Genomic DNA, 15,530 nt, shown 5'->3' on the forward strand with positions numbered 1-15,530 from the left:
GGGATGGAGTTAATTTTCTTCACAGCAGCTGGTATGGTGCTATGTTTTGAATTTGAAACAGTCTCGATATTTTAGTTATTGCTGAACACTGCTTACACAGCCTCAATGCCTTTTCTGTTTCACATACTGCCCCCACAGCCAGTAGGGGTTAATCCGCAACAATACTTTAAATACTGGAGGAGAAATCAACTTCTACATAAACGAATTCATTGTCTGGCAAGTGAAATTTAGCTTTCTGCTACATATGTACTGTTCTCCAGTGGAAACAAAGAGATGGCGATGGCTGATACTTTAGTCATCAGTTCTTACCTTGGGGATTGTTTGGATCACGGTTCAGAACTGCATAGCGAGGAAGTAAAATGCCTTCAGCTTTAAGAATACCATACACTTCTCTCCTAGAAAAAAAGAACAAAAGTTACACAGTAAGATAGCAAATCCTGCCAATATTTGTATTTTACAGTCCGTGAGCAAGAGAGGAGAAAAATACGTAATTTTTTTTTTTTAAATTACACAGGATAAGCTTACACATATAATACCTTACTTATTAATGTAATGCTTTAAAGGTCACTGATACAGGTGTACCTTTGCAGTGATTTCACCAATACTGGTAGAAATGTAATTTGCTATGCCAGTCCCATCCTCTCCACTGTGGCAGTGCAACAGCAATTTACGAAGAACAATTCTCTTATTAAAGGAGGTTATTAACATGAAGACTTGAAAAAGTTTATACAGGACAGCAACTGAAAGCATCCAAAATAGCAAGTCTGCTCACTGTTTAGAAGGTTCCAACATTTATGTATTTTGCTGACTATTGTTTTGTTAGTATTTGCTATGCATGATTGCAGCTCCAAAAGACAAATCACTTTGAATAACCACACGATCTTTGAATACCAACAACTTCTGCTAACTTAACAGAAAAAAAGACCTTAAGTCACATGAATTCTGCAATCATAGGAGGTTGTACAGTTGCCATACATGCTTACGCTATCCAAATTTTAAGAGTTTAAACTTTTTTATTTGCTAAGGTTTAGACAAATGTATCAACAAATTTCTACCTTGGTAAATCTTCAGGCGTGTCAATATAACAGCAGTAAAAGAAAAAACACACCTGAAAACATATCCTAGAAAACTGCATATATTAACAAAGCGTAACATTCACTGTAATTTTATTTAGACTACTGTACAATACATTGGAACTGTTGCTATGCAATAACAAGATTCTCACAGTCTCCAACTTAAAAATAGTTTGTTTACAGGTAATTAGTGTTACTTACCTGTCTTGTATGTGATACTGCATATTCAAGTCATTGATTATGAATGGATTCCTGAGTTTTGCATAGGCAACTGCTTTGTCCAGTGGAAATCCTAAAATATTTATTAAGGCAAATAAATTAAAACTGCAAGACATAACACCAGTAGATAGCTTGCAACCTTGATATTCAAGCTTTAGAGTACAACTAGAGATATGGCTTAAGTGAGAGGGTGCTCCCTCAACTATAAGCACACATAACATCAGCTTAAGAAAAATCAGGAAACTACAGCCTAATTTCAGCATAGACTGCCAAAAGTAGCGGTCCTGTCTCCAGTTTCCTCCTCTTCACTCCACATGCCCTCCACTTTCATAGGGCCAGAACTAGGGCTTTTATTGCCCCTGCCTGAAAACAGGATTTTTAACTTCAGCCTACTCATCTTTGGTTCACTGCCAGGCCCACAAAAAAACCTATGTATTAGCAGAGATACATGAACAAGTGGCCAGAGACCCAACACTCCCATTGAGAAAGTAGCATGCCTTCACAGTTATTGGACCAAATAAGTATTAGATCACCATTTCCACTGGCTCCACAAATATTTACCAATGGAATAGCTATTTTAAATACCATGTCAGACAGGACTTTCTCAAGCAATGAAAACAGTATCATTTAAAAAGCTTATATTTTAAATGTCAGTTGTATTATTTTAGATAAGACAAATGAATAACTAAGACAAAGGAAAATCCAATAAAACTACAAGACAAAAAAAAATAAGAAGATCCTCAAACTGGTTAACATATTTAGATGTCAAAAATATTTATGGTATTATTAGATGATTTACCTTTAGAATGAAAAGAAATGAGACAGTCACATAAAGGCCAGTTTTCTACTGGCTCATTCAAAATAACATCCTCTTCAAATATTACCACAGTTATGTACTTAAACATGGAGAGGCGTTCAAGAATTTCTTTCATTGGTTTGGACTTAGATTTCTTAGCCATTGAACAAATCCCAACTGCGATCTGTCTTTCTGGTGGCTGAAGAGGCAGGGGGAAAAAGCAGTTATTAAGTTTTCTCAGAACACAACAGGGTTTTAGCAGCACAATATTAGAGCAAATACATTCTGTTAAAATTCACGTACTACCTTTAATTTAGTGTTTAATCAGGTAAATTGCTAGCAGGTAACAACATGCAGCATGACAGAATGCTGCAGTGCATCCTTATGAAAAATGCTTGAAAAAATGAAACTGTTCAATAGCCCTATGCTACTTTTTGTGAGTATCGTATCAGAAACAAACACACAGAATCAAAATCTAAGTCAGAAACGTCAAATCTGAGTTAAATCATACTTATGACTTACTCTGAAATTAACTAGTAATTTGTCTTTAAACTATTTAATTTTTCTACATCTACTTAGTAGTGACAAGGCTTCTCATCTTATTACCTAATATTACAAGTGAATTGTGAAAAGGAAAACTAGTAAACAACAAAATACTGCTTCAGATTTCTGAGCTATTTTGTGCATAGACAGTTTCACTTTTCTTCTGTATACTCTGTATTTTCTTTCATGTTATAAATGTTTAGAAGTTTCTTTCCGTAGTGGTATTCCTAAGTGCAACAGCCAACCTACTCCTCTGTTTAAAAAGAAACAAAAAACCCCCCAGAACAATCCTTTATTTCAACTTACTGTTCTTCTAAAACATAGCCAATTAGCTTCCCTTGCTAACATACACCTACTGAATTGAGCTGTCCGACCTGCTAATTTTGCATCACTTTTCTGCATTTCCAAGTTACTTTTAATCACAGTGTAGTGTTTTATTAACACTTCTTGCATTTAATTTTTTCAGACATGCTTGAAATCAGTGAAAATTTAATCGGACTATTCCCTAAAGTGAAATGCTACAGACTAAAAGAATAACAAAATACAGCTTAAAAAAATGACACAACATGACGACTCATGCATAATAAAATTTTTAAGAGTTTATCTTAAAAAAAACTACAAATTGGTAAGCACTGTGCTAAAATACAATTCAGAACACTCTGCAAGGATAATAAACTAAAGTATAACTAAAGATTAATTTAGCACGCACTTTCTATACACCAAGACAAGGAAGAAGAATGGAAACATGTAGGATCTTAATGAAAACAACAATAAAATGAGTAAAGAAATGTTGAGTAAGTTCAAATTGAAAAATCAAAAGTTAACTCTGCAGCAGTTGACAACACACACAAAAAAATTCTCAATCATTTTTTGCTACTAATTATCCAAATAAATAAAATGAAGGCTTATGCCATCAAGTTGATAACCAGAATCTAAATCAAGCCTGCAAAGCTGGCACATTAACCTCAGCTGCGCTGAAACTCTGTATTAAGGTCAAGCACACCTACTTTGAAGCTCAGGGTATACTTACTTTTCAAGTGTGCTGCATTTCCAAACATAACTGACAGATCATTATCTGAATATGAACAATTTCCCAATTCAGAACACCATTTCAGTATTAGATTTTTGTGATCTACTGCCATTTCAAAGTAAAATAATGCTAAAGAACATACAGAATAGTACACACATGCCCCTACAGTACATACAGAGTCATACTCTTCCTCCTCTTCTTCCCCATGGTCATAGAAGTGTTCGTACTCTGTAGATCTGGCTGAATCCAATAATTCTTCTCCATCTTCTCCACCCACGAAGAATCTAGGAGGATCATTCTCTGTTGCATTAACAGACATGGTTACAAGATCTGTAGAGATCTATGTAGAAGCTGCAGCCGCTTTGGCAGCTGAGATACTGGGCATGTTTCCCGCTGACTCGGGAACACAAAAGTCCCCTGCTCTTTGATGTTGTCTGTGCGGTGCTGCCACTGAGCTGACTTTGTCTGCCAGACACTGTTTAACTGTTATCATCTGCTCATTATTGGTTTGAGTTGATGCTCCAAGAACCTCGTGATAGGCTACTGCTTCCCTGAGACGACAAAACTTTTTCACCTAAAAGACATACCCAAACAAACAACAAAGAGAAAAAAAAAATTGATAAAGGCACATAAAAATAAACCCTTCTAATTTAGAAAAAGTGTTTGGACATGTACAGACCTCTGAGCAAATCATCAGAAATAAAACCGTGCACACTACACATAGTCTACACTTTTAGATGTATGTTTACAACAGGGGGAATAATTTCAAGATATTTTCAAGCTACTGATACAGACGTTTTAAAAATGAGCGACAAAACTCACAAAAGTAAAGTGCATTTTTTTCCTAGCTTAAGAAAGGTAAAGTACAGACTACATCTTTTATATAAAACAAGAAAAATCTTCTCCAATATCTGTGATATATAACTCACCATCGCTGTCATCAGCTGTTTTTTCCCTGAATTTTCCTGATCAAATGGCAATGGCAAACAGACAAAAATGCTAATGAAAACTATAAAGCCTCCATTAGGACTATTCTTAAATAGAAAACTATTATTTAAAAAACAGAGTGCATCTTCCGTGTATGTGCCAGCCTGATGTTTGCTTATTTATTTCCAAATCAGCATTGCTTTATTTTCACACTGAAAAATTAATATTTACAGAGATGTACACTAGCACTGCCTTCTGTCAAAAGTACTTCTAAGCACTAGTGTACCAGTGAAGTGAACACATATTGTATCCTCTTAAACAGTCATGTGAAAATAAAATCTTGGCCAAATAACTTGTATACAGAAACAGAGACTGGGTTCAGTCATCTGTTGTTTTAACTAGGTAACTGCTCTTGCTTGAAGTTCTGCATGGCTTTATACCATTAATCACAATCCACTATTACTACTTAGAAAATGAATAAACAGTTACTTGTTTAGAAGCTCATCTAATCAAATGCTTTAGGTTGTTTATTAGTCAGATCATTATGTAAGTGCCATTCAAAAATGACGTCTCAGCAGAACTGAATTTGTCTTTAAATATCTGTGAAAACAACTTTGGCTGTTCTATGAACAAAGTGAAGCAATAGTACATTCCAAATGGTGATCAACCGTTCAGCTTCCTGTGAAAAAGGATAGTAAACAGAGCAAAAAGTTACCGCGAAAGAATCTGTCCTACGTCAGGGAGCAATAGGTTAAGTGTAGGTAAACAATACAGCTGTTGCAGACCCAGAAGCTGCAGCCTGAACAACAGACACATAAGGATGCCGGAGTGACAGCAAGGGATTAAAAACATTCATTTCTTAAACTTATTTGTTATGTTATCTGCTCTCCTTCAGTTCCGCTAATGAAAAATTACTTTCCTTTATAATGTGAAACCATAGCCATTTGTCCCTCAAGCAACACGAACAAAATGAAATTTCAAAAACCTAAATCTTCTTGCTCTCATGAGAGCTACAAATTAGGTACTGAGATAAATCAATCTTGTTTATGAAAGAGTGAAGAAAGTGAGCTTTCCAAATCCTGTTTCCAGCATGCTTCAGAAAGGCAGAGGTTATTGCCAAAACACAGTGGCAACTAATACAGAATTTTGAAATGGTATTAAAACCAAAAAAGACTCCCAAAAACTGGTAAAGCCTGAAAATGAAGTTTAGCAGTTCCTCTTGCATCAGCTTCCCTTCCCACCACCCAAATTCTGTACATTGGAAACAGCTTTTTATAACCTATGCTTTTCTCATAAAGAAGGAAAAGCAACCACACGAAGAAGATAGTGGGAGGTCATCAGAAGAGGTTTTTTAAGCTTTCTTTCCCCTGTCTATTCCTGTAGTGCACTTTGTGAGAGCAGAAGTTGTGAAGTTCGTGTGCAATTAATAACTCATTATTTCACGAGGATCTCTAGCGCTACCTGAGTCTCTTTAACCCAAAGGGATTAATTCTCAAAGCAAGCAGAAATCATATGAATAAAAACTGCATGGAAAGCACAAGATACATGTCTACAAATGACACGAAGATATAACCTGACAAGCTTAGTACCCTAACAAACCTATCTGAAACTTAGTGTTTTTCTACCTTCCTAACTCAAGAATCTGGAGAGGGCTGGTGTTATTCGTGGCAAGTACACCTGTCAAGTGGAGCTCCACTTGCGGAAAACAGACTTTTGAACAGCCACACAGTCTGCTTGGAGTTAACAGATTATCTTCTGCAAGACTTACGATGTTGTTCACCGGTCTGAAGGTGGATGAATTACTAGATTGCCACTCCATGCTATTGTCACTGGGCCCCAGAGTTTCCAGACAGTTTGTAAAAATAAGGCCAAAGACACAGGATCAAGGAAAGATACAATTTTCAGGCTTGTAAACTACTGCAGGGACTCACTGAATTGCATATAAATTGGCACTCTGACTGCTGATGGCTATCAGCTTATCTCCCAAGTCAGCAGATGCTATAAGCTACTGTCATTAGCATAAATTTGAGTCAGGATACAATGAATAAATTATTTATTTTTTAGAATAAATGCTTTCAGAGATTGGAATTAAAATTCTTTCCTTCCAAATGCTTTGGTTACCATAAAAAATGAAGAATCCCCTTCTTTCTTGTGGTTTGTGAAACAAAAAAAGTCCAATAAAAGAGACTTGGAAAGAGAAATATGACAGTAAGTGACTGCAACTATAGTGAACAACTTAAGTCTCCTAAAAACACTACAGTTATCTCACATCAAAAATGCAGTAAGACCATGCTTGGATAAAAACATCGTTCTCAAGTTGTACACCAAGGAGAAATAATAAATGGCACAGCAAGAAGATGGAGCTGCCTTCCCACCCCAGAAGTACTGCTGATGCTGATGGAAGGAACTTTTAACACACTGTATCCTATGCAGAATACCATCTTGCTGCCCCTGGAACAGTGAAGAGTCTTCCCAGTAGTATTTTTCTGTATGAAGAAGTGAGCAGCAGCATCAACACAGGGGCTGAGATGCCCTATGTTAGATCCTTTCATACTTGGTGTATGAGCATAAGCCTCATCAGACAGTGAAGAGATTAGAAGATTACATGCACGCCTCAACCACGGAAGACTGCAATGCAAGCATTACAAAATCCAGACTTTGTGTTGGAATACACACTGACCCATTTCTACAGAGATAGCATCAAGAATATCCAGGCAACTATCTCCTACCGTGCAATGACCTTTCCAGGTAAAATTAATTAGGTTATGTTCTCTTCAAACCTCGGCTGTTACAAAAGGCTTCCGTTCTACAGCTTACAAATACAAAAAATCTCCACTAATTTTGAAAAAAACCCCAACAATTTAACTAATAGTGTTGTTTCTTAAAGACTTCCAAACAAATGTATGGACTGTTCCTTCCACTTGTCCTAGAAGTTCCTATTCATAACCACCACATGATACATCTTGGACAAAAAAAAAGAAAAAAAAAAAGAAAAAAAAGAAAAAAAAAGAAAAAAAAGAAGAAAACGTTTAAAGAAAACATTAGATCTGCTAATTTTACATTCTCACCTTAAAATAAATTCATCTCAGTTTTTCCCTCAGAAGTTGGACAGCATTAAGATATTGCACTCCAAAGGACAAGTAAAAATCCTTAAGTTTAACTGATATTATTATCACTTACTAGTGGAAAGTATACCAAGCAACATTCTAAATATATAAAATGACACATAGACAAACTTAACATTAATGCACAAATAGGGCTGTATTTGAGTAACAAATTTTGATAGCCTGCTCAGCACTCCAAGTCCAGTGTTCACTCCACTGGTGCACTACAGACATTTCTACACTTCCACAAGTATATTCTAGAAGAGTAAGCCAAAATGTAGTCCTGACTAAGTGTTAACAGATATTCCCACAGTTTTCCTGTCCCCATTACAGATTTTTCAGCAGCTCAAGAATCCAGCCCCAGTGTTTCCCATATTTACTTAAAACCACCAAGATTAGCATTCCAGTAACTGTCAGCAACAAATCAGCTCAACATAGCAGCAGTGGTCTGAACAGTTCATGTAAAACCGGCTCAAAGTTTTAACAGCCTTATTCCAAATACTAACAAAAGCATATACAGCTCCTCTATAAATAGAAGCATTTCACCAGGTTTTCTTCTGTGTCACTACAGAGCTATCAAGAACAAGTATACACTGCCTCTACTGCACTCTAATGGAAACTAATGGAACAAAACTAGAGTAAAAATGCTTCTCATCTGTTGTCTCAAGAAAAAAACCCAACACATCATACATTAAATACCTATAATACATTTCAAAATCATGAACCACTCAGGAAAACAACTTTTGGAAATGCCATTATAACAAAACAACTACAAAACACTTTGTGACACTTAACATTGCAGAATTTAACAAACAGCTAACTGTACAAGAAGCGTTGTGGTGCTCATCTATTACATGATTCTGTAAATATACATACATAACAATAACAAAAAAGCCCACTCCCCTGCACCCTCCCTCTGTATTGCTTCTTTTAAAGTTTCAGTTCTTACCACTGTAGGCATATTCAAACTGCTTCCATTACCAGCTTCCTCCAATTCAAATTAAGTAGTTAAAACCCAAATGATTTTAATAACAATTTCTCACGTAGCCTCAGTGAGATAACAAAAAGCTTTCAATATCTTCCTGCTCAAACTGCTATACCATTAACAGTACATTTAACAGCAAAAATATTCTCCTCACTCCATCTGAGGCATTTTACCTGTTTTATAATTCCAGTTCTGCAACATGATGTATGGTGTAACAAACCACCAAAGACAGACAGTTTGTTGGGCTGCTGGTGGAGCAGAAATTATGGGGAGGGGGCAACGGGGAAGCAGAGGGGAGACGGGAAGAAGAATGAACCAGCGGAGTCTGAACTTTGAGAGAGCTGAGAGCAGGAACTGTGATCCCCGGTGCTCTGCATGGATGTGTAACAGCTTTCTACGGATGATTAAAGGAAACTTGGTAATACTTCAGATTTAAACATGAGACCGTAAACTACTAACAAGGCCTGTGCTCAAGAACAGCATTTCCTCAGGTCTGACAGATGACCAGGAAGAGAAAGAAGACAGGACAGGCACAAGGCAAAAAAAGTGGGAAAGGACGTCAAGACACCGAAGCTGCTGAAGACAACATACCATACATGATTTGATTATTGCTGTGCCTTACATATGCTCTCCAGTTTGAATATTCAATGTCTACTGTGTCACGCAGTCAGTAACACAAAACATTAAAATTTACATGCAGACAGTGTTCTGTTCTACCACACATCCTGTGAGGTGGCAAGTAGCAGCTGTCAGCCCATTGCTGAGGTGGATTAAATCTAAAAAACGTGTAGAGCAGCTCTATCCCAATATCCCTAAGCCACAAAGAATATTACCGTTTTAGACTGATAATACTTTGTGCACAAGAACAAAAACCAAACAAAAACCAAAACACAACAAATGAAACAATAATAACAGAAAATACAAAGGGATATAAATGTTTCCAATAATTACTGGAATTTACAAGGTCCAGTGCTATAACAGGCTGATGAAGAAACATGAAACTGAGAAAAGCTTTTAGCTCTCCTCATCAAATACAAACTTCAACACTAGCCTTAAGAAGTTTATCACCATCTTCTGTAACTCAGCTTTGTGAAGGAGGAAGGAATTATGCTGATGTACAACAGAACACACAAGAAATAGGCTAAAGGTAGCAAAGGAAAAAGATGCAATTATAAAGGCTGCACTACACAGCATTACGGGAACTAAGTCACCTGCTATGATCTTTTATTAAACTAACATCAAGTGCTAGACTTACCAATATACTAACATCTTCCCCCATCATAAATAACCTACACATCAACACAAGCTTTTTCCAAAGTTTCTTTTTCATTCTGTAAGTATTTTCACAGGAAACCAGATGCAAGATTTAGTCTGTTCTTTCCCCCTCCAAATCAAGAAAGGTAATCTTCTTTATCAGAAGAAGGTGAGGCAGACCATTGCACATTCCCCTCTCCGCTGGCATGGGCAAAGAGTGGTAGGCAACCACACAAGAGTTCAATAAAATAAAAACAGCCCTTTGCTCTCCCTGTACTCCATTCAATAGCAGCTGACTTTATCCACTCCAACCAGGAGCCTGCAACCCACTCATCCTCCTCCCAGACTCTCCCAGGACTCCACCACAACTTGCTCTGCTGCACTCCAGCACAGGGACAGCCACATCTTTACTAAATATTTCGTACAGTGTTCCAAAAGCATTACTATCTAGTACTTTTTACATTACTCTAGCAGAAAAATTATAGCAGCTCCCATTCCAAAAGAGACTACTCACCCTTCAGTATCACTCTACTGAGACCTGAAAAAACATTCTGATGAATGAAGAGGAGCCATAAGTCTTCCTTGCCAGGTAAGTGCTTGTATTTGGTTTACATGGCAAGGTTTTGGTAGCAGGGGGGCTGCAGGGGTGGCTTCTGTGAGAAGACACCAGAAGCTGCCCCCATGTCGGACAGAGCCAGTTTCACCCAGCTCCAAGACGGACCTGCTGCTGCTCAAAGCTGAGCCCATCAGTGATGCTGCTGGTCCCTCTGCAAGAATATATTTAAGAAAGGGTAAAAAACACTGCACAGCAGCTGAGAAAGAAGAGTGAGAAAATGTTAGAGAAACAACCCTGCAGACACCAAGGTCAGTAAAGAAGGAGGGAGCGGAGGTGCTCCAGGCATCAGAGATTACTCTGCAGCCCATGGAGAAGATCATGGTGAAGCAGGTTGTCCCCTTGCAGCCCATGGAGGACCCCACACCAGAGCAAGCAGATATGCCCTGAAGGAAGCTTCAGCCTATGGGAATCCCACACTGGAGCTCCTAGAAGAAGCTGCAGTCTGTGGTGAGGACCCCATGCAGGGGCAGGACTTGTGACCCCATGGGGGACCCACACTGGAGGAGTCCATTCCTGAAGGACTGCACCCCGTGGAAAGGACCCACACTGGAGCAGTTCATGAAGAACTGCTTGCAGTGGTATCATGCAAGATTCCCATTCTTGTGACACAGGTAGTGGAGAGGGAGGTGCTAATGTCTTCTCCCTGGCATCCTGCAACAGAATGCATGGGAATGGTTCAAAGTGGCCCCAGGGGAAGTTCAGACTTGATATTAGGAAACATTTCTTTCCCAACAGGGTGGTCAAACACTGGAACAGGCTTCTTAGAGGTGGTCGACACCCCAGGCCTGTCAGCGTTTAAGAGGTATTTGGACAGCACCCTTAACATGCTTTAACTTTTGGTCAGTCCGGAGGTGGTCAGAGAGTTGGACCATTGTAGGCCTCTTACACCTGAAATATTCCTATTCCATTCCATGCCATTCCTTTTCACTCCGCAGTCTGTGGGAAGGACCCATATTGGAGCAGTTCATGAAGGACTGTCTCCCACAGGAGGGAGTCCACCCTGGAGCAGTGGAAAGAGTTTCCTGAGGAAACAGGATTGACAGAGACAAAGCATTATGAACTGACCACAGTCCCCATTTCCCTGCACTGCCTGGAGGGGACGGGGGAATAAAGTAGAAGAGTTGGGAGTGAAGTTGAGCCTGGGAAGAAAGGAGGGGTGGGGGAAATGTGTTTGTAGAATTTTTTCTTATTTCTCATCATTCTACTCTGTTTAATCGGCATTAAATTAAATTAATTTCCCAGAATCGAGTCTGTTTTGCCCATGACAGTAGTTGGTGGATGATCTCCTTGTCCTTATCTCAACTGATAAGCTTTTTGTTGTATTTTCTGCCCCTGCCCTATTGATGGAAGAGAGGTGATAGTGGCTTGATAGGCACCTGGTGGTCAGCCAAGGTCAACCCACCACACTGCTCCAAATAGAATCATAGAATCATTTAGGTTGGAAAAGACCCTTGGGATCATCGAGTCCAACCATCAACCCCACTCTACAAAGTTCTCCCCTACACCATATCCCCTAACACCACATCTAAACAACTCTTAAACACATTCAGGGGCAGTGACTCCACCACCTCCTGGGCAGCCTATTCCAGTGTCTGACCACTCTTTCTGTGAAAACCTAATGTCCAGTCTAAACCTACCCTGTTGCAGCTTAAATGTGTTTCTTGGGCAAAAAAACTATTGCAGTGTTACCTCCACTCTTATCTTGTCAGTAAACTATATGTACAGGTGCTTTTACCCACACTTTTTACAGCATGGTGGTTAGGACATTTTTCCGATAAACAGAAAACACTGCACTTGAAAACACCCCCACTTGAAAACACTGAGACAGGAGGAAACAGAAACAGTATTTGTCCTGTTCCATTCAACTGTTCTAACCATTAGGCTACCATAATCCAATTTCACTTTTCCCATACACCACTAGTTTTCTTTAAAGGTGGCCACTGGGTTTCTTCTTACAGGAGAGGGCTCACTGCTCCGGATACCAAGCAGAAGGCAGGTTTCTAATGTGCAAAATCTTGACCAGTCAGACACCTACACTCTCAAGCAACAGGAATCCCGAAATACCCACCTTACTGGCATTTCCTACTGAAACAACTCTTGTCAATGTTACTTACATTTCCTGAAGTGCTATGTAGCTACATTACCAACTAACTGCAGTCACCTAAGTCTTCTCATCGGGACCCAAATTATTTTCCAAGAACTGTCCCACTGAAATGTTTGTGCCTAATCTAAGATTTCAATCTGACCCTCCATATTATAGTAGCATAGTCCAGGGGATTAAAAACTTCAAGAATTGTACCATGCCATGTGAACCAGGATTCTGTTAAGATGCCAGCTTCGCAGCAAGGAAAGACATGCCTTTTAGGTTGTTGTTGCATGAGATTTCTAGTCCTAAAGCACAACGGTTATAGTTTTCAAATAGTAATTGGCTGATTTCCCCATGTTTGCTTTCGTTCCTAAAAATCATACAGTTAGTTAAGCAAAATATTTCCAGCCATTTAGAATTACCAAGCTTAAAGTGAAATAACTTTTCAATGCATCTTTCCCATACCAAATTCTTTGCCTGCAGAACTTGTCTTTTTCCAATATCTCACCAGCAGAAATGTAACCTTTCAGCACATGTAATGACATCTGCTAAAACTCTTGAGTTTTAGCCCCAAGGACTGCACTATCACAGGGCATCTTTCAACTCTTTAGCCGTCATAAACTACAAAATGAACCATTACCATCCTTCAACAGAAGTGTCAGAACAGCCTTAAAAGTCTAGAAAAATCTGTCTGGTAAATATCACTGTCTTCCCTTCAAGATAGAAAGGCAGTATTTTAACTGGCAAACACTACTAGAAACTGACATCTGGCATGTGTTACAAGTGTCTCCTGCACAGCCACAGAACAGATAACCTTCACATTCGTTAACCTTCAAGTTCCTTTCTAAATCAAACCTTGTCAAACATATCACATAAAAACATTTGTATTTGTTGCAAGCTTCAATGTTTCATGAAAGCCTGGCTTCTGAACTTTTAGAGATTCCACTCATGTCCCACCCAAACATGTCAAAACAGCCTCTCCATATTCTTACAACTTGTTACCTCAACTTTCTAGAGATGTGAAAGTTTCTGCAAAGATGCGAAAGCTTCTGCACAAAATTCTATACCAAAGTTCAGTAGGCTCAGCCTCTGGAGGCCTGATCTGTTCTAACTACAACTGCCAGGAGGATGGAACTCTTCCACAGAAAAGAATCAGCCAACCAAGACAAGTCAACCAGTATAAAAATTCATAGTTCTCACATATTGAACCAAAAAAGCAGCATATTATGTAAATCAAATCTTTATGCCAAAAACCAGTTCTACATAGCAATACTCTTTTACTGGTTGAATCAAAACTTGTTGAGAGTGATACGTTTAGCTGCCTCTCATCACTTACAATCATGCAAGTTTTCACCAAACCAAAGGAAGACTCTATGGTCAAAAGAAAAAGGTTGGCTTGCTACTGAAGTAGAAAAGTGATGTAAAAGGGATGCAGAAAAGATGGAAATGGAGCAGCTTAAATAGGTGAAGGGAAATACTACTTAAGAAAGAAAGATGCAACACAATGCAGGAATATTATAACAAACAACTGTAAAGAGCAGCTTTTCAGCTTAGAGCACTAGACAGAAGGGGTCTGGATCAGAAAGGAAACCACTTATTTTAACGTGGTTGTGATACTGATCTCCCTCAGTCTTCCTGCTTGTGTGAGGAGTGGCTAACTACAAAATCAACAATAAAAGCGCTAAAACCCCAGCATATTCAAAGCTTACCAATATTCAGTGAAGTCCCCAGGTTCAGGAAAACACCATGAGAGCAATGAGAAATGTCACACAGGCCACCCTAGCTATACATCCCTCCCATCTCCGGTTATCTCATTGACAGGTTATTTTCTGGTTACTGCGTGTAACTGATTCTCAGCTCTGGCACTGCTGCTGCTTTTCTTTCCTAGCTTGATCCCAACGCAGACAGCAATCTCCCTTGGCCCAACTGATTGTACACGGAATTTACAATTTTTTGGGATGTTAACAGGCTGCCCCGAATCCAGTGGCTTAAGAAACGTCCCATCACCCTCCCACCCCCGTTCAAGAAATCTGCCTTTCACCCCGTGTGCTTCTTTGTGCTGAAAGGCTTCGCCTGCGCTTCTGACAGCACAGCACAGCACAGCACGCCACTGCTCTTTCGTTAAAAACTGTTTCCGAGAACAGAATAAACCGCAAAACGAGGCAAAAAGCTCGACGTGCCTACTGGCCATGCCCACTGTCTCTTACCGATGGCTGCAGCTGACTGAACAGCACGCTTCAGCCCTGCACGAAGGACAAAAGCGGACTAGAAAGGTTTTGCCCATCCTCCTGACATCAGGTACCGGGGCCGGAGCCACCCCCAACACGGCGACATGCTGCCCACCGACCCCGCTCCGCTCCTCACGGCCGCGGAGCCGGCCAGCCCCACGCCCACCGCAAGCACCCTGGCAGCCACCCTCCCCCTGCGGCCGCCCCCGGCCCCGCCGACATCCCCCCGGGGGAGCCCAGGCGAGGGGCCGCCCCGCCGCCCCCGAGCGGGGGAGCTGCCCCGCCGGGCTGGGAACAGGCGCCGGCCCCTCAGGTGGTGGGGTAGCAGCGCCGGTCCCCAGGCCGCAGCCCGATCCCGCCGCGATCCGCCACCCCCCCCATCTCAAAAACGGGGCGCGGCCGGCGGGATCGACCCCGCCGTCTCCCTCCGCATCCCCCCAGGACGGCGGCGGGGAAGAACGCGGGGGACCCCGAGCGGCAGCCGGGGAGAAACCACCTCACCTGCGCCCGGCGCCACCGCGCCCGGCGCCGCCCGCGCCCCCGCGTCCCATCGAGGAGGCGCCACCGCTGCGCGGGCCGCTCCGCCCCGCCCCGCCCTCCCGCCACTTCCGGGGGCGCCACATAAGTCTCGGGGCGCAAGGGCCACTGTTGCGCTCAGGAGGCCGGGAA

At 40.7% G+C, this 15,530-nt stretch overlaps 1 protein-coding gene across 10 annotated transcripts in view; it reads right to left on the reverse strand.

Moving 5' to 3' along the window:
• The window catches only part of PPIP5K2 (diphosphoinositol pentakisphosphate kinase 2), a 52,419-nt gene that overhangs the window by 36,701 nt on the left and 188 nt on the right, over positions 1–15,530 (reverse strand). Inside the window, exons 1-5 of one of the 10 annotated variants that reach the window (XM_054184977.1) lie at positions 15,363–15,449; positions 3,837–4,235; positions 2,092–2,287; positions 1,275–1,365; positions 310–395 (exon numbers count right to left, since the gene is read on the reverse strand). In XM_054184977.1, coding sequence (XP_054040952.1) covers positions 310–395; positions 1,275–1,365; positions 2,092–2,287; positions 3,837–3,980 — 517 coding nt within the window. In that variant the 5' untranslated portion in view covers positions 3,981–4,235; positions 15,363–15,449. Of the gene's footprint in view, positions 1–309; positions 396–1,274; positions 1,366–2,091; positions 2,288–3,836; positions 4,236–4,590; positions 5,781–15,362; positions 15,450–15,530 lie in introns of those variants that run through there. The other 9 variants (XM_054184978.1, XM_054184980.1, XM_054184974.1 and 6 more) reach the window with 9 other exon arrangements.

Source organism: Rissa tridactyla, chromosome Z (genome assembly GCF_028500815.1).
Source record: "Rissa tridactyla isolate bRisTri1 chromosome Z, bRisTri1.patW.cur.20221130, whole genome shotgun sequence".
Taxonomy (NCBI): Eukaryota; Metazoa; Chordata; class Aves; order Charadriiformes; family Laridae; genus Rissa; species Rissa tridactyla.